At 45.1% G+C, this 26,250-nt stretch overlaps 1 protein-coding gene across 3 annotated transcripts; it reads right to left on the bottom strand.

The window, feature by feature from the left end:
- Positions 1–1,276: 1,276 nt before the first annotated feature.
- Positions 1,277–26,250, bottom strand: LOC128345650 (metal transporter CNNM4-like). Of its 3 annotated transcripts, none has more exons than XM_053297903.1 (7): positions 24,808–26,250; positions 21,431–21,568; positions 20,424–20,558; positions 16,607–16,770; positions 15,490–15,586; positions 5,137–5,345; positions 1,277–3,345 (listed from the first exon to the last, which is right to left on the bottom strand). In XM_053297903.1, exons 1-7 carry the CDS (start codon positions 26,198–26,200, stop codon positions 3,241–3,243), a joined length of 2,241 nt encoding a protein of 746 aa, XP_053153878.1. In that variant the 5' UTR covers positions 26,201–26,250; the 3' UTR covers positions 1,277–3,240. The 3 variants fall into 3 exon arrangements, 2 of the variants coding, with proteins under 2 accessions (XP_053153878.1, XP_053153879.1); XR_008316563.1 differs by lacking the exon at positions 1,277–3,345 and adding an exon at positions 13,699–13,882 and having other exon boundaries at positions 5,216–5,345; XM_053297904.1 differs by lacking the exon at positions 20,424–20,558.

The following is a 26,250-nucleotide window of genomic DNA, read 5'->3' as shown; positions in this document are numbered from 1 at the left end:
CATTTTTGGAAGGGCGGGATAGAAATCGAATTATTATTATTATTTCTTGTTTACACAGTCAGACAGGTGTTATTGACTGGTTTGTTTTATCCAGACATCGAGTCCTTCCCAAGGACCTGGGATGGCTGAATTTTATCGTCAATTGTTATAGATATCGTCGCAGAATATAGGCTGTTCCCAGTAAAGCTGCTTTTTGTAATTGGCTGATGGTGATTTCTGTGGCCCCTATGGTGTTGAGGTGCTCTTCAAGGTCTTTTGGAATTGCACCCAGGGCGTCAATTACCACAGGGATTATTTGGGTCTTTTTCTGCCACAGCCTTTCAATTTCAATTTGTAGATCTTTGTATTTGGTGATTTTTTCTATTTCTTTTTCTTCTATTCTGCTATCCCCTGGTATTGCTATGTCGATTATTTTGACTTGTTTTTCTTTCTTCTTGACTACAGTTCTATCTGGTGTATTGTGTGGCAGATGTTTGTCTGTTTGTAGTCGGAAGTGCCATAATATTTTTACATCTTCATTTTCTTCAACTTTTTCAATTTTATGGTCCCACCAATTCTTGGCTACAGGTAGCTTGTATTTTTTGCAGATGTTCCAGTGTATCTTCCCTGCTACCTTGTCATGCCTTTGTTTGTAGTCAGTCTGTGCGATCTTCTTACAACAGCTGATCAGGTGGTCCACTGTTTCATCTGCTTCTTTACAAAGGCAGCACTTGCTGTTTGTTGTGGATTTTTTTACTTTTGCTCTTATTGCATTTGTTCTTAGTGCTTGTTCTTGTGCAGCCAGTATTAAACCCTCTGTTTCTTTCTTCAAGTTGCCATTCTTAAGCCATTGCCAGGTCTTGGTAATTTCTGATTTTCCATTTATATTGTGTAAATATTGACCATGCATCATCATCATCATCATCATCATTATTATTATTATTAGAGAGGAGGCATGCCTTGATCTCCTGGTTGTGTGGCTTCCCAAGGCATGTGGTGGGTCACTGTGTGAAACAGGGTGCTGGACTAGATAGACATTGGACCTAATCCAGCAAGGTCCAGATTTAAGTTCTTACGTTTGTATTTTAGAACATAATTCTTCATAATATATTTCCAATATTATGTCTTGAATTTGATGTAGGTAGAATTTGGCACAGACCTTGGTATTAATGGATTATAGCTGCCCTTATGGACTTCAAATCTCCACAGACATTTTGCCTCCCACCCTTCCTGCTTGGATACTGAAACTCCACTTACATTCAGCCCCCCCCCCCAAAAAGAGAGAGACTGAAATAGATACTGTAAGTGAAACTTGTTTTTATTATCCAACTCAAACTTATACTTTCCATATTATACTGAGCAAATATCATAACTTTACAAGAACAGGAAATACCAGACTTGAAAAGGAACATGCACACCCATCAGCATTTCCATCAAACTGGCAAAATGGTGGAGTGAATTAATATGTATGGATATATTATACAAAAAAGAAGTTAAGAGGCATAATATAAATAATTAAGCTCAATTGCTTCTAAAAGTAATGTATAGAGCATTCATTAGAAATATTTAATTTTGCCTTCAATTATTTTTCTCTAATTTTGTACTGAATTTGTTTTTTAAAAAAAGAAAGAAAAAGCACATGAAATCTGGGGGACATACTTAAGAATCATAAATAATATCTGTAACATTTTAAAACAGCAGGTGGATATTTTTACTCTCTCCTGTGGGTGCAATCTAGTGGAAAGTTCTCCTGTGTGAGCTCCAATGAAAAGAGCAGGTCTGCTTGTGCAGTAAATGAATGCCCATTGGGCTTTTAGCTCCCATTCATTTTAGTGGAGCAGGAGAACTTTCTGCTTGACTGTGCCCTGAACCAATAACAACAAAGGGTCTTTCTAGATAGCAATAATGCAGGATATTCAAAGCTTTTGTCAAAGTTCCAAGTGTGATAGTATACCCTGTACACATGCTGCAGCATGCTTCCATGCTACTTCCTAATTCAAGCTTATTTTCTATACATGGCAAGCTGGCACTGTGTGTGATTTTTGCTGTGTCACCCACTGGAAAGCTCTTACATTCCAAGAAGAATACCTCACTAGAGTTGAGCATGAATCAGATTCTGCAGTTTGATTCTAGTTCAAACTGTAGAATCACCAAACTGATTTGTTGAAAAATGAAACTTACCATGTAGACTGAGGTGGGCAAATGATCTAAGTCCAGAGTGGAGGGCTGGTCTACCTGCTGACTCCAATTGGTAGACAAGTTTTCCCTGTTAAAAAAAAGGGAGGGGCCTCAAAATGACATTGTTTTTCTGGGGAGAGCTGGTCTACCAGTTGGGATCGGCGGGTAGACCAGCCCTCCGCTCCAGACTTGGCATGTCTGCCTGCCTTGGAGGACTGGTCTACCAGCTAGACCAGTCTTCTGAGGTGGACTGATACACTAGGTCCGGAGCAGATGGCTGGTCTACCCCAATTGGAAGAACAGCTCTCCCTGAGAAAAGGTGCCACTTTGAGGCCCATTTTTCTAGCTCTCCCAGCAAAACCACCCACAAAATGGCACTCAAATCACCCAAACTGATTTGAGTTAAATTGGGGGTGATTCTCTTATATCCTGAATTGGGCCCTTTATTTTGAGGGTGATTCAATTTGTGGCTGAATCAACAAATCACCCCCAATTCAACCCAAATCGATTCAAGGTTGAATCGAATTGCACATCTCTACACATCACCACAAAAGTAATAACTAAAAGGGTGGGTTCTTCTCGGAATGCAGGAGCTGGCCAGCAGGTGGAGCTGCAAAAATTGTGCAAGGTCCCTGTTTGGCATATTTACAGAGGATAGGATTGTCCTAGGAAGTTGCACAGAAGCTTGCTGCTACATGTGTGAGGAGAGTAAGATTGTGCTTGGAACTTTCATGAAAGCTTTGAACATCCTGCAATTGATTGCTGTCTGGAAAGACCCAAAGAGATAATGTAGTGGAGATGGAGATGAAGAGGAGGCAGAACAAACTGTCTTAGTCTTGTATTTCTCATCATGGCACTCACCATTGATCATCTCAAGGAAATAAAGGACAGCAAAGTAACAACTGTTAATGCTCACATTACTAGGATAAGCAGACATGTGCTTTGGAATCAGGGCCACATGATCCGTTCAAATGACACAGCACAATTCTCACTTTGACAAAGATTAACCTTCTTCATCCTTGCCTGGGAGAAGAGCTGGGTGAGCCTGGGACAGGCGAAGACAGGCCACCAAAGGGACTGAGTTTAGAGAGGGTTAGAGATGGTCTCAACTTGGTCTTGGCTTTCCGTTGAGCTGTTGGTTTCCACAAATGAGGCCATCACACAATTCTGGTATTGATCTCGAGTGATCTGCATTATGGAGAGGGTTGGAGAGAAAGGAGACTGCTCAGAAATGTGTGCCCAGTGCTCAGCATACACAATCCTCTGTTGCTTATATCCTTTTAAAGATCTATTTAAAACATCAGTGGCTTGATGCAAAAATATGATATGCACTGGGGCATGATAGTGCTGTGTTTCTCTGAAAGGTCTTTCACCACAGTTCTGGGAAAAGTACAACACTGCATGGTGAAGATTGCTGCCTTAGCATCACTTCACAGAAGTGCATTCCTAGGTAGATGTGATTCTGGTAGTACCAAACAGGAATCCTTCCAATACAAAGAGGCGCATGGATACCTGAAGCCTCCCCATATTTGCACTTTCCCACCTAAAATCATTTTTGTTATTGTTCTCCTGGGAAGGAATTATTTCCAGTACTGGAGTGCCAACGAGAAAAAAATGTGATGGGGAGAATTGTGGGGAGGTGAGGTTCTAGCTCCTTTCTGCCTCACCAATTCCACACTTTATATCTCCTCATCCCAAGGAGAACCAATTCTGTGCACATATCTGCTGCCACCACATTTAATTTGACCCTGATGACCATTAACAGTGCAATCCTATGCATGTCTATTCAGAAGTAAAACTTGCTATGCTCAATGGGGCTTACTCCTAAGTAAATAGGGATAGGACTGCAGGTTTGACCAGCATCAGGCTGCAATCCTATGCATATTTACTCAGAAATAATATCTCTTTGTGTGCAGTGGGGTTTACCTCGTAGTAAGTGTGTATGTTGGATTTCCGCTGAGGTCTAGCAACACCATTTGGGCAGGAGCATAGGAAGCTCACCAGCAGCCAAGGGACAAGATTCAGCCAGTGTCCCCTATGCCACTGGAAATTGGCATGCACATGCCTGACCACACCCCTTGCATCAATGTCTGTCACAGGGGTATAGCCAGTGTTGGGAATGGGGTGATTCAGCCTCAGTCCCGATTCTCCTTAGTCAGCACTTTGTTCCAGCATGCCTGGGAGCTCCTTCCTCTGCCTCATGGAGCTCCAGCCACGTTAGAACAAAGCACTGACTGGGGAGAAGTGGGAGCAAGGCTAAATGGACCCGTTACCAATATTGCCCATGCCCCCTACATCTGATGTTGATGCAGGGGACATAGCCTCTACCCAGAAGAGGGCTCATTCAGACCCTCTCCTGATCCTCCCCAGTCAATGCTTCATTCCCGCACTGACTGGTGTGGAGGGGTTTCTTTCCATGCCTCACTGGGATTGAGGCAGTGGAAGAAGCCCCCAGCTAGCCAGCCCCAAATGAAGCACTGGTTGGGCAGGAAAGTAGGGCATCTTGCACACCCCAGTGGCAAGCACTTCTTTCACTGGATGGGTGAGGGAAGGGACAAGCGGGTGGGGGGACTTGATGGGCCCCTAAGACCACAGAAGCCTAAGGATGCTCATCCCCACCTGCTCCATTGACCTAAAATCAGAAACCCCTGCTCTAGAGTCCTTGGGTGAATGAATATACTGGTGTCTACTGGGGTACGATCAGTCACCCATCATCTCTCCCAGAATCTCTTTCTCGGGTCTCAGACAAACTGATCTAGGCCATCTTGACATACAGTTGGTCAGTGAGGACACAGACACTGATGTCGGCCAGGCACTGGAAGTTGCTGGTGCCGGGGAGGACTTGGTTGGTGCTTATTCTACTGGTATAATGAATGAATTCCATATTACTGCTATATGAATGAAAATGCTGGTGTCTCCTGGGGTAGATTACCCTTCACTTCTCCCAGGGCCGCCTTCTTGGGTTTCTCTAGGACTCACCTTGACATAGAGTAGATCGGTGAGGGCACAGACACTGAAGTCTGGCACGTACTGGAAGTTGCTGGTGCTGGGGATGACTTGGTTGGTGCTTATAATACTGGGGAAGGCAGGTATGATGTGATCGTGATATTCATAGTGGCTACCCGAAGTCAAGCGGCTGATATTGCTCTGGCGACTGATATTGCTCAGGCGACCCAAGAAGCTGCTTTCTAATGACAGACAAGAGGGCATAATGAGGCAGGAATTGTACCCTCCACCCTGCTCCCTTCCTCTACTAATGCCTTCACTCAGCCCACCCGCACACTCTCCATCTTCCTTTGCTTGAACACCTTGGGGAGGACAGCTGGTCTTGTAGTAGCAAGCATGAATTGTCCCCTTTGCTAAACAGGATCTGCCTGGGTTTGCACTCGGATGGGAGACTGCATGTGAGCACGGTAAGATATCCCCCTTAGGGGATGGGGGTCATAGCTCCATGGTAGACCATCTGCTTTGCATTCGCTGAGTATAAAGCTCTAGCTCCTGTGCTTTGAGACTCCCTTCATTTTGTGTTTAGCAACAAGTTGCAAGCAAAACCTTGGATGTCCTGCAGAGCAGAGACAGCTTTGCAGTGATTGGCTGGGATTGGCCCAGGAGTCATTCGGCCTGCTGTAAGTTGGTGATTCAACATGCAATCATCCTTTTTTGGAGTAGGCCACAAGGATCAGCTAGTTCAGGCTTCTGAATGTGCGGTGTTATCCCCAACCCCCGTTCAACCCCAGGCCCTGAGTCCTTTGGTAAAATAAACCACCTTTGGATTTGTAACGGCTGGTCTGTGTATAGCATGTCAATCCCATTACTCCCCACAGCCTAAAGTAGCTGTTCAGGGCATGCTGTATAAAAGAGGGTAGCTCTGGAGGACCATTAACAGCATGCACATATATAAACAGGGGCACACCTAGATAATTTCGGCGCCTGGACCAGCCCTTCTGTGAGCCCCCCCCCCGCCCCGGCCGGAGGGCCGGCCAGGCGGCCCTCCTGCTGCGAGATCCCCCAAACCCACTTTTAGCTGCGGCTAACCTATGTGCCATGTTTTGTTTTTTAAACACTGCCGCCGCGTGGCCAAGGGGTGGCTGTGGGGATGGTGCAAGCCAATTAGTCTACCTCCTCCTGCCCCCAACGGCGGCGGCGGCGATGAGGAGAGTGACCGCCAGGTGTGTCCTTTCTGCCCAGCGGTTGCTGTGAACTGCGAGGCGCACCTGTGCAGTTCAGAAAAAGATCATCAAGCTTTCCTGACCATTCTTAGTTCTGGTGATTAGACATAATGAAAGATTACACCCATCCAGCTGAGGTGCAGGCCTAGCTAACAGGGGGATACATTTAGAAGACCCGAGGGACTGAAGCCCAGGAAGGCAGTAGGAGAGAGAAGCTCTGATAAATTTGGAGGAGGTACCCAGGAGAAAGAATGCCATTTTGCTTAAGTAACCTGGCTGAAACATTTTCTACCTAGTCACCCTTGCCATGGGAATGAGCAGGGAAAGCTATTTTAACACCCAAAGCAACTGGGCAAGGAGGAGCTGCATGTGAGAATTCTTACATGTGGAGCATCCAAGCATGTGGTCCCCCAATTTTGATGCATAGATGCATAGTCTTCTTTTAGTGGGGTCTCAACACCTACCCAGGCCCCACAATTCCTCTTGGAGGCCCTGTTTGAGGGTCCACAGCAGCACCTTTTTTTTACCTAAGCACTTCCAAATCAAAACACTAGATGGCACCAGACCAGTAACTGATCTGTCTCTAAAGTACCAATATCTAGGAACACAGCAACATAGGAAGCTGCCTTTTACTGAGTCAGGCCATTGCTCTATCCAGCTCAGTATTGTCTGCACTGACTGGCAGCAACTCTCCATGATTCCAGGCAGAAGTCTCTTACAGCCCTACCTGGAGATGCCAGGGAGTGAACCTGGAGCCTTTTGCATGCAAGCATGCAAATACTCTTCCATTGAGCTATTGTTCCATCTCATAGGAACATAGGAAGCTGCCATATACTGAGTCAGACCATTGGTCTATCTAGCTGAGGATTGTCTTCACAGACTGGCAGCGGCTTCTCCAAGGTTGCAGGCAGGAATCTCTCTCAGCCCTATCTTGGAGAAGCCAGGGAGGGAACTTGGAACCTTCTGCTCTTCCTAGAGTGGCTCCATCCGCTGAGGGGAATTTTATTTGTTTGTTTGTTTGTTTGAATATCTTACAGTGCTCACACTTCTAGTCTCCCATTCATTTGTAACCAGGGTGGACCAGCTCTCCTCCTCAGACCAGCTCTCCTCCTCCTAAAGGAAATGCCTTATAGTGCCCACATGTAGTCACTCATCCAAATGCAAACCAAGGTATACTCTGCTTACCCAAGGGGACAACTGATGCTCACTACCTCAAGACCAACTCTCTTCCCCAACTAGGGCTGTGAGCATGTGCCAAATTATTGACTTGATCCTGATCCTGGCCATTCTTGCATAAAAATGCAGAAGGTGGTCAGGAGCACATCAAGCTGATGATTATTATCAGCTCAATGCATCGGGGGGGGGGGGGCGGGGCAGGCAGTTACCTTGAGTGAAGAGCCAATTTCAGTGGATAAAGCAGCCACAGCACTGGCATTTCAAATTACTGCTTTCCCTTCCACTGTACCACTTTAAAATACACCAGGGACAGAAGCAACATTATTATGTTGTCCAGCTGCATTACTGGTCCTGCTGGGATACTAGGAAAACTACAGGGCGTGGCCATTTATTTCCCAGTAATGCACCAAGAGGTTTCCCAGAGTGGGGTGGGGGGAGGCTTTACAGCAGGAGGATGCAGTATAAATTGGGATGTATTAGGATGAGGGTATATAAAGCTCCTATAAGTGTGTGTAAATGTAAATACAGGAAGCATAAACCACAGTAAATCGGGGCAGTTCACATTGCTGCCTTTGCCTTCCCTGCCTCCTCCTCTTATTTCATCTCCTTCTCCTGCTTCTGCTGCCTGATTTGTGCCAGATCTTGCTGGCCAGAAGGAGGTTTTACAGACACAGCTTTCCCCCCGAATCCACTCCTGATTGGACTGTGCCAGTCCACATATTCAGTGGATTTAACCCAGGCTCCCTGTGGGCTATCAGAGACCAGGACAGACAGGGCTTTGTTTTTCTCCAAAGGGAGGCTGTGAATTCTGGCTTAGCCCAAGGTATGTCCAGGATTAAAAAACCCTCTATTTCCAGCAGCTTTTGGGGGGAAAAAACTCAGGGGCTTCTGCTTTTTCCAAAAGTTTTGATGGAGGCGCTGATGGAAGGAGGTGTTGATGGCTATGCGAATGGTCCATCTAATCCCTCAAATTAAAATGCCTTGAATCTGCTGCAAAGCAGGTTCACTCTTCAGATACCCCAGAGCCATGTGTGAAAAACCTCCAGGCGGATTAAGTGCTTTTTCTCTCATGTAAGAAAAAGAAAAAGCAACCCATCCACTCTCTTGCCAGCAAGAAGTGACTGGGAATGCACACCCCTCACCATTCCCAGTCAGCACATGTCCCTTCTCCATTCCCAATCTGCTCTTGTCAGGAAGAGGATGGATAGGTTGCTTCTCATCTCACTCATGTATGAGAGAAAATAACCAATCTGGCTGCTCGCTGGCAGCAGCCAGTGCAAGGCAGGGAGAGGAGGCAGGAGGTGGTGGAGGAGGCATGGACGGGGAAGACATTGAGAAGGTGACAAGGCGGGGAGTGGCACAGAGGGGTGGAGTCTCTCCATAATGCCAGAGTATCACTCACAACCATTTCCAGCTCTCTCCCAAAGTGCAACTTTTAAAGGATGCCTATACTCTGCAATAAACACAAATAGACGGGGATGGTGATGGTGGAGCTGAATAATGCTCAATAATATTGCTGGCTGTATGAATGGCACTGTATTGAAATCGCTGTAAATCCCTCCCACCTATGAACTCCCCCCTACCTTAAGGGTAGTGAAGCAGGAGTGAATTGCCACTTGGAACACCTCCGGGGGGGGGGGGAGTGTACAAATGCATTTTTTAAAGTGCAAATTCTTGTACTGAGGCAGAACAGTGAAGGCAAAGGCATCAGCCTGAAATGCTGCTACTGCTGGAAGGTGGCCACTTCCTTGGCCAAAGCTGGTGCTTCACTTAAGGTAAGCTCCACCCTCCAATCCTCTTTGAGACCTCACTGATATGATGTGATGATATCAGATCAGCTGCTGATATCAGGTTTTTTTCTCTGGAATCATTTCCAGAGAAAAACACTTTGATAAGGCTTGCATTGCCTCAGACCTGGTTATTGGTTCGATGAAATGCACCACCCTACCAATAATTGAACTTTTCATATTAAAGGATTATTTTCTTTCCTATTATTGTCTAAGTTTGCTTTCCCTCTAGCTGGTTTTATTTATTTATTCCTCTTCAGCAAAGTCCAGTCATTCAACTACAGTGTCACAGTTTTTAAATGTGAATGAAGGATGAAATTGGTAATAACAGAAGCTGCTTGCAAATTGGTCCAGACAATTTCACTGCTCCGCTGACTTGTATGGGAGTAAGGCTGTATTTAGTTATTTATGCATTTATTTTATTGATTGATAAACTGTCTGATTTAAAACATCTCCATGTGGTTTATATTAAAAACTAGAACCATTAAAACCATTAAAAACAAACAGTTAAAACTTTTAAAACAATATGTTTTAACTAAAAGCCTGAAGAAACAGGTGTGTCTTAAGAGTTTTTTAAAAGGTAGCTAAGTAAGCTCTTATTCTGATTGGAAGCACATTCCAAAGTTCTGGGCCAACCATGAAGAAGTAATAAGAATGAGAAATAGGAAAGGAACACATGTTGCTCATAGATGTCTGCAGTGCATTGTAAGTAGGGCTGCCTTTGAAAATGGTTCATAAACTGCAGTTGGTCCAAAATAGTGTTGCAGAAAAATTACTTATCCTCTATATGTAATTGTACAGGAAGCAACTTCAACTGAGAAACAAGAGTTTTATATTTATTACTAACTAAAACATAGGCTAAGAAAACAATAAACAGACTAATAATAAACAGAGAGAGGGAGAACCTCTCAGTTTGAATTCAGGTCAGCAAGTGAGGAGCAGACAAACTGTGACTCCACCCCCAATCCAGTACATAGACACATTCAAACATAGACACAAGCATGTCCCACACAATGAACTGAGAGAATGTCCTTACAAAATCCAAACATTCCCCTTTTCATTGTCTCGTTCTTGAATTCCGAGTCTCACATTTTGTTTTATTATGTGATGCAATCTTTTCCTTTCCCGATTGCAGCAATTCAGCTGTCTCTGAATTTGGCATGCCTTCAGTTTTGTGCCATTCTGTAGATCCTGGCATTTTCTCCTCTCTGGCTGCCAGTGACAATTTTCTAGTTGGAATCCCTTTATTAATTCTATTTGAGCATCTCACTTGTTCCATTTCAATTGCCTGTTCTTGGTTGGATCTTTCTGGTTCCATCTCAATCGCCCCTTCTTGATTCAATCACTCTATTATATCATAGTCTATTATATAAGTCTATGATTACTTGTTCATTTTGTTGCTGTGGTTGCTGTTCAGCCTTTTCACTTAGTGGAAAATCTAGGTCACAGTCAGTTATCACATTGATATTTGACTTTTGCCTTTCATCAGAATATGCAACACTGCGCATTTTAACAGTCTCTGTGATAGGATCAAGTATTCTGTAGCTTTTGCTGTTCGGTGCATAACCTATGAATATTCCTTCTTTGCTTCTGCAATCTCATTTTCTTCTTAGTTCTTTAGGAAAATATGCATACGCTTTGCATCCAAATACTATAATATGCTCTAAGTTAGGTTTTGTCCCAGTCTACAGTTCAAATGGTGTTACTCCTTTAGTTTTAGTTGGAAGTCTATTCTACAAATAAGCTGCAGTCATTACAGCTTCTCCCCAGTATGTTTTCTAGACCTGATTCAAGAAGCATACTTCTTGACATTTCATTCAAAGTTCTGTTCTTGCTCTCTGTCACTCCATTTTGCTCTGGAGGATAAGGTACTGTTCTCTTCGGTTTCATTCCTTGATCTTTTAAGTATTGCTCAATATCTTTCCTTGTATATTCCCCACCATCATCAGTGCACAACATCTTAGGTTTTCTTCCAGATTTGTTGCTTTCTCTAGCCACATATTCTTTAGGCTTTAGCAACACTTGACGTTTCTCATTGAGTAAGCAAGTGTAAGTATAGTGAGAAAAATCATCTATGAAAGTCAGGAAATGGATATGATTTCCTGGTGACTTTACTGGGAAGGGCCTAAGGATGTGTGAATCAATTTGAATTTGAATTTATTCGACTTGAATCTGGCTGATTTGAGTAATTTAAATCCAAGAGACCTCCAGCCTCTTGTTTTTAAAACACCGAATCGAATCAGCCTTTTTAGTAGGGGTGTGTCCGAACTGGTCCGGAGGCCATTCTAAAGAATGGCCAAACTGCCGGACCGGTTCGGACCTGGCTGGTCCGGGTCCGGGTGGGGGGTATTTCTTTAAGGGTGGGAGGGCTTGCTTACCCCTCCCACCTCTTTGCCCCCTCCAGCGCCCATATTTCACAGAGTAACGGGGTGCTGGAAACCAGCCGCCCCCACCGCCCCCCCCGCCGCGAGCAGATTAAGCCAAAAACTACCACTACCACTGCCACCACGATCGCCCGCCAGCCCTCCCTCCCTCCCAGCCGCCTGCCCACCCGAGTCCTCACTGATGCTGTTGTAAATAAAGAGAGGAGCTACCGAACAGAGCTCCTCTTGCTTTCAAGTCCTGCAGGCTACTGAGGCTTTGCGCGCGCGCATGCGTACACCGCAAAGGACGCTGATCGCTGGAGGCCCGGTCTACCCGCCAGGAAAAGGCCGGGTAGACCGGGCCTCCGGCGATCGGCGTCCTTTGTGGTGCACGCATGCGCGCGCGCAAAGCCTCAGTAGCCTGCAGGACTTGAAAGCGAGAGGAGCTCTGTTCGGTAGCTCCTCTCTTTATTTACAACAGCATCGGTGAGGACTCGGGCGGGCGGGCGGCTGGGAGCGAGGGAGGGCGACGGCGGAGGCAGTGGTAGTGGTAGTTTTTGGCTTAATCTGCTCCCGGCGGGGGGGCGGGGGGGCGGCTGGTTTCCAGCGCCCCGTTACTCTGTGAAATACGGGCGCTGCAGGGGACAAAGAGGTGGGAGGGGTAAGTAAGCCCTCCCCGCCCTAAAAGGAAGGCCCCCCTTCGGTGCCGGTCCGGACTGCTCCGGACCGTGCACATCCCTACTTTTTAGGGCTGATTCAATTCATATTCTAATCAAAACAGCAATCAAATCAAGATTTTTGATTTGTTCATATCCCTAGAAAGGCCCACAAATATCACTGTGAATCAAATCCACAACCGCATTGGATTGCCTTTCTGTAGTTGATGAATATGTGTCCCTTGTTGATTTTGCTTTAATACATTCCATGCATTTGACTTCAGATTTGCATGGTTTAACATGTAGGTTTCTTGCTAATTGTTTTTACAAAGTTTGAAATGCATTCCTTGCTTGGATGCCCAAACAAGTGTTGCCATAAACTCATGCAATCTTTATGTGCACACTGACTTGTAACTTTAGCTTGCTCTTTTTTGCAATCTATTTCATGCTGTTGAACATCTTTCAACATGTCTTTCATCAGAGGTTTTCCTCCTTTGAAAATAAAGCAATGATCCCTTTTAAAAAGAACTCTGCATCATGCCCTGTAGCTGTTTTTACATTCACTGAATTGTTTTGCAAGCTTGGAACATAGTGTGCCCCTAGAATACACACCTCATTCACTCTGTTTGCACCAGGATTACCCTTCAGATAAAATGTCCCTTTTCCTTCTGCAAACATTTGCTGCCCATTAGGAAACTATATAGGACTTCTATGTTACATGCTTATATCAGAGAAATCTTGCAAATTATTGAAGAAATGTGAAGTAGCTCCACTATCCAATATATTTTGTTTCTACTTTGACTTGCATCAACCCTGCAGACATTTTATTTTGCCGCACACATTTTTTCATCCTCCTCAGTATTATTTTCATTGCTTTCACTTTTGCATAGGCAAGTTTTGTTAGTCCGTTTTTTTGGAATTTAGTCTTATTCCCTTTTCTCTGTTGAGCATAATTCCCTTGCTCTATACTAGGACAAGGATTCCTTAAATGCAAGGTGTTTTCACATTTTAAAACACTGCCTACCATTAGCAACCTAGTAGGCTTGATTTTTCTCTGATTCCTCCCTTTCTGTTTGCTTTTTCAAGTTTAACTCTTGCAAACTTTCCTGCACAAAACTCAAGTCACGTTTTCTATAATGTGGCTTTGCACATTTTGCAGAAAATTGACAACATTATCATATTCTTTAGGCAAGGTATTAAACAAAAGTCCAATTTCTGCTGATTCAGGGATATTTATCTCCTCTCCCTCTTTGAATCTTTTATTGCACCATTGCAGCATAAGATAAACTTGACTGTTCATGGTTCTTTGTTGAAAGACCTCCTTCAGTATTTCCCACATCTCTTTTGTTGTACTTTTATCTTCTATATGATAAATTAACTGATCACTTACAGTCAGAGATATGTGTCCCATGGTTTGTTCGTTTGCAGAATCCCATTCTTGCTGTTTCTGGTCATTCTTTGTTGCTCTTTGTTCCTCCAGAACATAAGATAGTCCTAGTGTATTCAGCAAACTCTTCACTCTGAAGGACCATCTTCTGTAGTTTGTTTCATCGACCAGTTCAACAGTGGGATGCCTACCCACAGATGCAAAAGTAGTTGTCCAGTTTTCTTGCCTACAAATTATCTTATCTCACAACTTATTGCTTCTCAACTGGTCCTATAACCCAGTGTCGCAGAGAAACTACTTATCCTCTATAAGCAATTGTACATGAAGCAACTTCATCTAAGAAACAAGAGTTTGATACGTATTACTAACTAAAACATAGGCTAAGAAAACAATAAACAAACTAACAGGCTCTTATGCATAGAGAGGGAGAATCTCTCAGTTTGAATTCACAACAGCAAGTGAGGAGCAGACAAACTGTGACTCCACCCCCCAATCCAGTACATAGACACTTTCAAACATGTGTCCCATATGCATATAATGTGTAACCAATGGTCCAGTGGACCCATGGTTCTGCCCACCCCCCACCCCGACCTGTCTACCTTCAGATGAAATGGACAGGAACCGAATTGCAGTCAGGGAAACTGCTGAGTGGAGTGGAAACTGGCTGTGCGGGCTTCCTTCTGGAATGAAGGACAGCCCCGACAGCCAATCAAAACTAGAGGGAGGGAGGAGCTTTGTTTCTCTACTCCAGTTACAGTGAACACAGCTGCATTCAGATGTACCACAGCCAGCTACAAATTGCAGATAGGAGCAGTGAAACTAACTACAGCCTGAGGTTTCAATTTAGAGTTTGGGACGGAAAACCTTGCTTCACTTTCCTGGCGTGATCAGGTGGGGGTTCACTAATTTGGATGTAAAGATTTGTCAACCTCAGGCTCCTTTTCCTGTTATATGTGAATGAAGCCATAGATAAGACTGCCACACACAAAGAACTGAGGCAATGCCCATGGCAAAATCCCAACATTTAGGGCCACAAGATTATAAGATGGGATTGGACATTTTGATCATATTACACCACTGCTTTGTCAGCTGCACTGACTCCCAATCTATTTCCAGATCCAATTCAAAGTGATGGTTTTAACCTTTAAAGCCCTAATCAGGTTGAGACAAGTTTACTTGAGAGAGCACCTTGCCCCATATGTCCTTACCCAGACCTTAAGATTGTCTTCAGAGTCCCTGCTCCAAGCACCCTGACAAATGTGGTAAGGTGGGTGGCTGGTAGGTGCAGGACCTTTTAGGTGGTGGCACCCAGTTCAACATACCTGCCAACATGTCCCTATTTTTCCATTCAGGCGAATGAGAAAATACAGTAGGAACATGTTGGCAGCTATGAGTTTAATAGAATAGCCTCCACAGTGAGGCTCACCTGGCACCATCACTTTCTTCTTTTAGACACCAGGTGAGACCTTTCTGTTCACCCATGCCTTTTTAAAAGTGTTTTAAATGTTTTTGTATTTTATCATAATATTTTGTTTTACTTTGTGGGCCACCCAAATGACCTTCAGCCACTGAGGCAGGAAATTATGGGAGGTATAGTCCAATAACATATTGGGACCCAAGGTTGGAAACCCCTGGCTAGATCTTTCTCTTCCAAACATTCCAGCCAAGAATGCCACATTCTTTCCTTGGTTTCATTTTCCGCATGGTAATTTGGGGTTGATTAAACCCCATATGGGATGCAGGTATCCAGTGCCTGAATAGTCTGTTCATGGATGGAGAAGGATTGCAGCTTACCTGTCACAACAGATGTCAGGGCCATCACCCCAAAGTAAGAGAAGGGCCCATTCTCAAACTTCATGTTTTCTTTGCAAGCTTCTACCTCCACCTTTCCCTGTAACAAAGAGGCAGTGTTAGAATCTTAAACCCTACCCTGCCAGGAGGATCAACCTGGAAGCACCAGGGGTGTAACTATAATAGGGCAAGGGGAAACAGTTGTCTGGAGGTCCACTTCCGGGGGGGGGGGGCAGAGGCAAATCACATGACTGACTCCCTCAGCCATGCACCCGCCCAGGCTTCCTTCAGTTGTATTCATCCTCCGAAATTGATGTGAGTGTTAAGACCTCGAGCTACCAGAACAGCATGTCTTTCTCTAGTATCATTAAATGACTTCCGTCATCTACAATTTACATAACCTTTAAAAAAAAATTAGGATGATGTTCTATTGTGGCACATAGGATGGATATATATATACAGTGGTCCCTCTACTTACGAAATTAATCCGTTCCGAATGCACATTTGTAAGTCGAAAAATTCGTAAGTCGAAAAGTGGTTTCCCATAGGAATGCATTGGGAACGGATTAATGCGTTCCGGAGCCTAGAAAAAAGACCCAGACCCCCAGTAAGGCTTGCAAACTGCACAGGAACATTTCTTTTCAAGAATAAACAGGCAGTAAACAGGCAGGCAAGTCAAGGAAACCACATGTAAAATTTGTAAGTCGAGGAAACCCCATCTAAAAATTTGTAAGTCGAGGAAACCCCATCTAAAAATTTGTAAGTCGAAAAAACCGCATCTAAAACCGGATCTAAAACTGCCGTTTGTAACTCGAAAAATACTTATGTCGAGTAGTTTGTAAGTCGAGGGACCACTGTATATTCTCCAAGATGGGCCATGTGTGGGGTCGTGGTAGAAAGGAGGCGAGTTTCATTATCAAAAGTGGGATTGTGGGCCAGGCCCTAAACCTTTTTTAAAAACCTGGTTATGCCCCCTTGTGAAACTAATAGCATCTCAATTGGCCATCCAACATGGGCCACATGAAATGGCGACAGCACCAGGCATATGCTTGGTGGGGGGGATCAATCGTTTTCTAGTTGCCTCTGCTTGTTGTAGGACTAGAGCACGTCAGCAGTTTACCTGCAAAATGAGAATGAAGTAATCAACTGGCTTATTCTTTTGGTACAAATAGTTATGGCGAGACTTTTCTTCATTGAACTTCAGCTCACAGATGACATCATTGTGCTTCAGGAGGCGGAGCAGGTACTTCTCTGAGATTATTGTTGGGGAGAATTGTATCACCTCTGCATGATAAGGAGAGAACACAGCAGACAAAGAGGATCTCTAAAGGGAGACTCCAGGAAAGGCCAGATGAACTGGCGGCAACTGGAGACGGACCTCCAGAGATGACCGCAATGGAAGGTGGGGCTCATAGTGAAGAAGACACTCACTCAAATACCCAGGGCCTAAGCCGTTTAGGGCTTTATAAATTATAACTAGCGCTTTGTATGTTGTCCGGAAACCTATTGGCAGCCAGTGTAACTCCACCAACAGAGGTGAAACTTGGTCTCTCCATGATGACCCAGAGACCAACCTGGCTGCCGCATTCTGAACCAACTGAAGTTTCCAGACTATGTACAAAGGCAGCCCCACGTAGAGCACATTGCAGAAGTCCAGTCTGGAGGTTACCAACAAATGTGCCACTGTTTTGAGGTCACTGATCTTGAGAAACGAGCACAGCTGGCGTATCAGCCGAAGCTGATAGAAAGCACCCCTGGCTACCGCCTCAACCTGAGAAACCGGGGAGAGGTGTGAATCCAGAAGTACTCCCAGACTGCAAACCTGTTCCTTTTGGGGAAGTGTCACCCCATCTAGAACAGGTAGTTCAAAATCGTCTCTGGAGTTCTGAACCCGCACAATAAGTACCTCCGTCTTATCTGGATTCAGCTTTAGTTTATTCTCCCTCATCCAGCCCATTACTGCTTCCAGGCAGGCATTTAGGGAGGATATGCGAGCTCCTGAAAAAGTTGACATAGAGAAGTAGATCTGGGTGTCATCAGCATACTGGTAACACCCAGCTCCAAATCCCCTGATGATCTCTCCCAGCGGTTTCATGTAGATATTAAAAAGCATTGGAGAAAGTACGGAGCCTTGAGGGACACCATACTTAAGCTCAGATTTAGAAGAGCAACAATCTTCAATCAACACCATCTGGGATCTATCTGAGAGGTAGGAGTGGAACCACTGTAAAACAATGCCTCCCACCCCTAACACCCTCAGACATTCCAGAAGATAATATGGTCAATAGTATTGAAAGCCGCCGAGAGATCTAAAAGGCCCAACAGAGTCACACTTCCTCTGTCAATTCCCAATTGGAGATCATCCATCAGGCCAACCAAGGCAGTCTCCACCTCATAGCCTGCCCCAAAACCAGTTTGAAATGGGTCTAGATAATCAGTTTCCTCCAAGACCGCCTGGAGCTGAGAGGCCACCACCCTCTCAATTACCCTGCCCAACAATGGGAGGTTGGAGACAGGCCTATAATTGCTCAACTCTGAGGGATCTAACGCAGGCTTCTTTAAAAGAGTTCTAATAATTGCCTCCTTAAGACAAGGAGGCATCCTGCCCTCCCACAGAGAGGCATTTATGATTTCCACCAGGCTGCCTACAACAGCCTCCCTGCTAGATAGAACAAGCCATGTTAGGCAAGGGTCAAGAGAGCAAGTGGTAGACCTCACCGCTCCAAGCGACTTGTCCACATCCTCAGGAGTCACAAACTGAAACTGATCCAGTCGAATCACATAAGAGGAGTTGTCGGACACCTCCAGTTCAGACATCAAATTAACTGTGGATTCTCCATCTAAGTTGGCCTGAATCCGAGAGATTTTATCTGTGAAAAATTCTTTAAACACATCGCAGCGGGTAACTGATGACTCCAAATTCTGGTTCAAGGGATGGGGGGCAGATACTAGTCCCCTCACAACCCTGAACAACTCCCCTGGACGTGAACTTGCAGAGGCAATACAGGCAGAAAAGAACTGCTTCTTTGCCGCACATATCGCCTGAGCATAGATCTTTAAATGTGCTCTATGTCGTAATCTGTCGGATTCGCATCAAGTCTTTCTCCACTTGTGCTCCAGTCACCTACCTTGCCACTTCAGCCCCCGTAGATCTTCCGTATACCAAGGGGCCAGTTTTGAAGCAGGTTGGAGGGGACCCTTAGGAGCAATCGTGTCTACTGCCCTGGTGAGCAAGTTGTTCCAATTCTCAACCAGGGCATCAACAGGATCACCAGCAAAGCCAATATTAAATCCCTCCAAGGCTTCCTGGAATCCTACCGGATCCAATAACCTCTTTGGGCAGACCATTCTAATAGGCCCCTCACCCCTGCAGAGGTGGTAAGTGGTTGTAAGTCCAACCTTAACCAGATGGTGGTCCGTCCATGACAATGGGGAAATCACAGGAGTCCCCACCCACAGAACACCACCCTGATTGGAGTAAAAGACCAAATCAAGCGTGTGACCTGCAATATGCATCGATCCAGAGACCGATTGGGATAGGCCCATAGTTGTCATGGCCGCTATGAACTCCTGAGACGCCCCCGACAAATTGGTCCCAAAACAAACATTGAAGTCCCCCAGCACCAAAAGTCTGGGAGACTCCAACGCAAGTTCTGCGACCAAGTCCGTGAGCTCAGTAAGGGATTCTGTTGGGCAGTGGGGCAATCAGTACACCAACAGAAGCCCCAATGTATCCCTGGCCCCCAAACTCAGGTACACACATTCAATGATGGGTATGATCCACCTGGGACATTGCTCTATGCAACCCCACTGAAATTAATGAGAGCTGTGCAAGGAGGGAAGGTGAGCATGGATAGCACTGTGTATAGTAAAAGTTACTTTTTCTATCTTATACTATTTCTTCATAACTACATCTCAGAGAAAGGGGTGCAGTCACAGATAGAAGGGTGTGATGTGAAATCAGTAGGCTTGTTCACGAGACTGTCTGGGAAGAAGAGCCAGCATGCTCCCAGTTCAGTGGCAGCTGATGTGGACACCCGGGGGGGGGGTTGGTGGGAGGTGCCTTTAAGTGAAAATTAGTGGTTCCTCACTTCCTGTACCGCTACACCTGAAAATGCTTCCCAGCAGTGGTTTGCCACCCAGCACCCACTGTGGTGGAGCATTGACTCTGCCACTCAGCTGGCCTCCGCACATGCGTGGAGGCCATTTGCTGTCCATGCAAATGGCCTTTGCCAACTGAATGGTGGAGTGCTGGGTGCCACCACAGCGGGTGCTAGGTGAGGCACCATTTATGGGGAGAGCTTTCACATTCAGCAGTACACGAGGTAAGCACTTACTAATTTGCACTTCAAGGTGCCTCCCACCGTCCCTGCCTCCTCTGGCAGCTCCTGCATCAGTCGCCACTGTCCCAATTTTCAGCTGTAACCATTAATGTAGAAAGCAAAACAATGATCGTATGAGAGGCAGCAGCTGGGTAGAATGGCTTTTCCTCCTAGCTCTGTAATAAGCTGGGGGAAGAATCTGGGGAAGGCATGCTCATCCTACCCAGCTGCTGCCTTGCACATAATCATTCTCCCCACCTCCTGCATTAATGTTTGCAAGCGAATAACTGAAAATCATGAGTGTGCCCGGCTCTCAGGCTGGGTGCCAGTTCTACCCTGCCATTGACTGTGTGATCAAATCTAGTATGTAGAGTGAGGTTACAAGACCAAGATCCACAGTATTTGTGAACCTCACCTCCCCCCACATGACGTACTTGCACTCTGCTTGACCTCCTGTGATTTGTAAAGGGGTCAGAACACTTCCACCAGCCCATGCTAACTCTACAGAGCCCAATGCATGCCATTGCTTCACCAGAAACATGAGGCACAATTGATGCCTCCATCATGCTGGGTGGCTCCTTCTCAGTGGTACAGGTAGTCCCTGAGAACTCCTACCTGTGGAAAGAAAGCGGAGTGCAGCCAATAGGAGCTGAGGGCTGATCTTTGGTTTGATGTCGCTGTCGCTGTCCCTAAAGGCAGAGAAATCCCATTTTCTTGAGAAGGTGACTCGTTTTTTGGTGCGATTGTCAGCTGCAAAGAAGGAAGGTGATGCATTTTGGAAATGGTCACCATGCAATATTCTGGATACGATATAGGAAGGAGTGTGTGTGTGTGTGTGTGTGTGTGTGTGTGTGTGTGTGTGCGCGCACAGGGCCTTGTCTGGACCTGAAAGAATGTTAGGTTTACACATTTTATCTAAAAGAATGTACCCCTTGCTAGTCTTTGGGCCCTTCCAGATGATGATTTCTTCCAATATCAGAACAAATTCCGGCAGGAGATATAATGAGCCATCTACATGACTTTGAGAAATGTTGTGTAAGTTCTTAGCACCATCTGCTGACAAGCCATGAAAAAGCCATGCCTTTTTATTACTATATTTATTTCAACTTGTAAAACAATGCTTTATCACTGATCATGCAATATTCTGGAACTGACCACTTGGCCAACAGTGGGAATTGCACCCCCTGTATAAACTGTTGTTCCTACCACCTCCCTCTGATGATTTGCCACAAAAATGGCACTAATCTCTGAGACAAGCTGGATGAGCTTCCATTGCTTGGATTATGCACAAAATGTATATAAACAACCAACAAACACTATTTCTAGCAGTGATAGTTCACCAGCCTGCATCCCAGATGACTGCCATTTCTATAGCACATTTATTTGTTTGCTTGTTTGTTTCGTACATTTGTCTACCACCCTATACAAAAAAGTCCTTGGGATTCACAATATAAAATCCATTAAAACTTTAACATGATTAAAAAAATTAAAATACAATAAAAACTCTAAAAACTGAAGCTTTAAAAGTAAAAACTAAAAGCCTGACTAAACAGGTATGTTTTCAGGTCACACACACACACTACTGTTTCTTAGAAAAATGAAGAGAAGCAAATGAACCTAACTGTAGGTATCGGATTCATCCAGTATCTCTGAATTGATTATTTCTTCGATGACGTCTTCCAGGGTCACCACACCCATGACATTATGAATGGAATCGTCACCCTCCATCTGCTCCTGGACAATGGCCAGGTGAGATTTACCTGTGTTACAAACACTGATTCTGTTACTGTGACAAGGGGTGCATTTTTATTAAACTTTATTTTCATAAAACTTTTAAAGCATTCTATCCAATATATAATGCATTCAACATACCCTTTGCTTCAGTGCATGTCTGTTCTGTCCTGGTAATATAGTATATAGATTATCTTATCTGTTGTACCTTTGCTTCCATTTGCTTTCCATTTGGGAAATGGATGGAATTCCCAGCCCAGATGCCATCAGCCATCCCCAATCCTTTACATTCAACAGAAAAAAATTAACTGTAAATGCATTCTACTGTGGATGTAATTACAGAAGGTGTTCTCAGTTTTGGGTCCCCAGATGCTGTTATGTCAGTAGAGTTGGATTCTGAAGAAACCACACAGCATCATAATTCATAACTGTAAGGAACTTTGAGCTTGCATAAAATAAGAAGGAAAAAAACTTAGTAAAATAGCCATGTGCCCCCTCGCCTTTTCCCAGTTGGCCACCTATGTTTTGTTCACTGGCTGGGTACTTCCTTTCTCTCCTTCACTCAGAGAGGAATAGGAAAGAACCACCCAGCAGTGCGTCTGACTCTGAATTGGAGGAATCTGCAAGTGAAGCCAAGGCATCTTGGTCCTGTCAGGGCCAGATACAAGACAGTTGGTGGTGTCCCTTTAAATTATCCATGGCTTGCTCTTGGGGGTGGAGTTACCCCTTCAGATCTGACCTACATTGTATAAAAGCCTGCAGTCTACTCTAGGTCTCTTTTGGAGCAACAGTTCATGTGGAGCTTTTCTTGGATTGTCTGCTGTCAATCTGTTCTCTGGTTTTCAGCCCTGACTGGTTTTGACCTTGGCCTCTCTGGCTCAGGCTTTATCTCTGCACCCACTGTTTACTGCTTAGACCTTGGCCTGCCTGGCCTTGCTCTGCTCAGCCTTCTGTACCAATTGCTTATTGGCTTGACCTTGGACTGCCTGATTCTGTTCTGTGTTGCCCAGGTTTTGTTATATTATTTGTACAATACATACTGGTTTATTGTAATGTTTGCTGGTCAATGACTGATAGGGGTGTGCACGGAACCGTCTGGCCTGGTTTGGTTTGAGGCCAGACAGGTCTCAAATGGAACCGGGCCAGTTCGGTCCAGCAACCATCGAAAACGCCCCCCCCCAGTCCAGTCCCGGATTGGTCCACAAACTTTTTTTTAATTAAAAAAATTAAAATGTAAAAAGGAAGTATCCTGTAGCCCCTTCGGGGGGTGTCAGCATGGCTTCCCTCTCCCCCCGCCAGCCTCCCTCATCACTGTTGCGGCTGGGTAAATGTAGCCTTTTTGGCCCTTTTTGGCCACCGTAAAAGCAAGCATCTGCCATTTTGGCCGCTGCTGCACATGTGCAAATGCCTTCTGCAAGGCTGTAGGCCATGCCAGGCCTCACAGAGGGCATTTGTGCATGCACAGCAGCAGCCAAAATGGCGGCCGCTTGCTTTTACGGAGGCCCAAAAGGGCCAAAAAGGCTACATTTACCCAGCCGTGGCAGTGATGAGGGAGGCCTGCGGGGGGAGAGGGGACCTGCGCAGCCCCCCCCCCCCCGCGCGACTACAGCAAGCCCCCTGAAGGGGCTGCAGGTACTTTCTTTTTACATCTTATTTATTTATTTAAAGTTTGTGGTCTAGTTCTGGTCTGGATGGAACCGGGAGGGGGAGGTGTGGGTTCGGTTTGATCATGAAGCCCTGGACCAGACCGTCGGGGCACAGACCGACTGACTGGTTCTGCACATCCCTAATGACTGAATAACGCCCCCCCCCCAATCTCTGTTGCCCATTGTAGCAGCTCCCCTCTGGCATGTATGGCATGTCTGGCATTTAATGTGCCTGCCAATATGACCAGAGTCATTTTCTGGTGAGTGCTGATATGGACCAAAGTAGTATGTCCCAGAGTCCATACAGAGGGGGGAATGATTGTCTGTGAGCTGGATACAGAGGAGGGAGGTGCAGGATATGCTTGCCCTTCACCCTCATTCTGGAACTGGTTCAGGTTCTGGGCTGACTGCTGTTGCCCTCCTCCCTACCCAGCTCCCCCTCCTCCTATCTTGCTTGTAGTATTCTCACGATGGCCAATCGAGAGCTTGCATGGCTCCTTAATTAGAGCAGGAGGCTTCTCCTACCCTAATGTTGATTGTGAGAACAGCCCTGCTGACTGTCAATAATTGGTTGACCCCCATTGTTGAAACCAACCTGTTCTTTTTCTCTCATCCTGTTGATCCCACATTTCCTCTCATTTCCATTCTCTATATAATTCAGGGAGATTACAGATGTATTAAAAGCATTCACTTCATTTACAGTATGTACCCATATATGCCACTGCTTTTACAAATATACACACCAGCAAGGATAATAAAGTTTACTTCCTAATCCAAGAAGATGTATCCAGGAGACATTGCCCCTCCTTTTATGCCTAATTAGGCTGTATTTTTCATTTTATTTTAAAGACGTATGTATGTATGTATGTATGTATGTATATATTACAAACTTCTTGTATATCACCTCCTCTAAAGACTCTAGGTGGTGAATAATAACAATAGCAATAATTTTTAAAAAAATAAAGGGCAAAAGCCTGGTGAAAAAGGTAGGTCTTTAGAAGAGCCTTAAAAGCCACTAATGAGGGGGCTGAACGAATATGTGGGGAGGGTGTTCCTAAAAAGAGGGGTGGCCACAGAGAAGGCCCTCCTATGGGCCCAGGCACCACACCTGGGACACTAAGGAGGGCCAACTGAGAGGACCTCACAGGACGAGATACAACTAGATGAAAGGGGTGATTCCGGATCCCGATTTCTGTATATATGGGTTCATCTTTCAGCTTACCAAAAAATAAATAACTTGAATGCATTTTTTAGAACAATTTCAAAACTGCTTGTGAAGAAAGAAGCATGCTATGATGGTACAGGTGCTAGCCAATAGACACCTGCCACAGTTGGATTTTCTCCAATTCAATTTACACCATACTGACAACCTGAAGAACATTTTCCCCCTAGATTTCTTCCCAGGTCAGAACATGCATGTGTTTATTGAGGGTAGCAACAGCATTATCTGTCATCCTTAAAATGTTTTCTGTGTCCACCTCCCATGCTCTAGTTGATGACAAAAAATGAAATATCTATCCTAAAAACCACAAGTTTGTCTATTTTAAAAGCCACTTCTACTAAAAAGCTAACTTGCAAATAGAACTTGAGCAAAGCACCTGATTTTGGCCCCACCTTTTTACCTTTTTTGAATTCTTCAAGCACTTCACCCAGTTTGGTATTGTGGTCAACATAATGGACTGGGTGATTATAAAATTTGGTGATCGTCTTGAGCGGGGTGCAGTTATCTGGGTCTACAAAGGCCAGATCCTTGACATATAACATATCTATAATATTGGACCGCTCCTTCTCATAAATGGGGATGCGAGTGTAGCCGCTTTCCATGATCTCGGTCATTGTGTTGAAATCCAGAATGGCATTGCTGTTAATCAAGAAGCAGTCCTGTAATGGAGTCATGACATGCTCCACTGTTTTATTCCTCAGCTCTAATGCCCCTTGGATAATGTTCAACTCCTCCTTCATCAGGTCATTGTACGGCTCTGTCAGCTTCAGCATTTCCATGAGCTTTTCTCGGTTGTAGATGGTGCCCATTTCTTGGCCAAGGAAATAGTCCAGCAACTTGCTAATAGGGTAGGAGAGTGGAAAAGTCACAATCATGACGAACCTGGTGATCTGGATGGTGCCAGCACCCACAGCCAAGCCATGACGAGAACAGATGGCCTGCGGAATAATCTCCCCAACAAGGACAATGCCAAAAGTAGAGGCTAGTATGGCCAGGATGTTTTTGCCAACAAGGGTGTCAAACAGCATGGTGAGGGAGCTGTTGACTAAAACATTGGTGATCAGCAGAGAACACAGCAAGTAGTTGCCCTTCCTGCGGATAGGCTCAATCTTGGTGGCATATTTCCTCTCTTTGGTTGTGCCACAGTTTTGCACGATACGCAGCTCCATGGGATCCAGCGACATCAGGCCCAGGTTGAGGCCACTTAAGATGCCTGAAATTCCCAAGAGGAGGAATATGGAGCAGATTTGAAGCCAAAAAGGCAGGAACAATCTTTCCTCAGCCACTTGGATGAATAAATCATCATTATTTAACCGCTGTGGCCCAGCACGATCAAGACACATCATATAGGTCTTGAGGCTGAAATGCTTCCTCAGGGTCTGGACTGTCACATTCAACACTGCAGAAGTTTTCCGTAAGACACCAATGGATTGTCCCATCAGCAAGTCACTGCTCCTTTCATAGCAGGTGGCATTATGGATATCAGGTACCTCAACAAAGTAGACTATTTTCCAGGTGTCCACATTGAAGCCCCGCCCAAAGATCTTCAGACGGATTTTGCTTCCTTCCATCACCTGAATGAGACCATTATTCATGGCATCAGCCACTGGTTTGTCACTTCTAACCAACCTCATGCCTATGATTTCTGTATCAGAGTTTTTCTCCCCATTCCCAGCACTGGCTGGCAATGGGGAATGCAGCAGCAGCAAGAGTACTTTCAGCAGTGCCATTACTGACCCTGTAGCCTTTCTTCTGTGGCACCCACACAACTCCTTCACTGTATTTGTATCCATTGAGAGCTAAGCTTAGGAAATGCCTCCACTTGCTAACTCTTTCTGGCCAC

Source organism: Hemicordylus capensis, chromosome 2 (genome assembly GCF_027244095.1).
Source record: "Hemicordylus capensis ecotype Gifberg chromosome 2, rHemCap1.1.pri, whole genome shotgun sequence".
Classification (NCBI taxonomy): domain Eukaryota; kingdom Metazoa; phylum Chordata; class Lepidosauria; order Squamata; family Cordylidae; genus Hemicordylus; species Hemicordylus capensis.
Note: the sequence above shows the minus strand (reverse complement) of the source record. Positions and strands in the feature narration are given on the sequence as shown.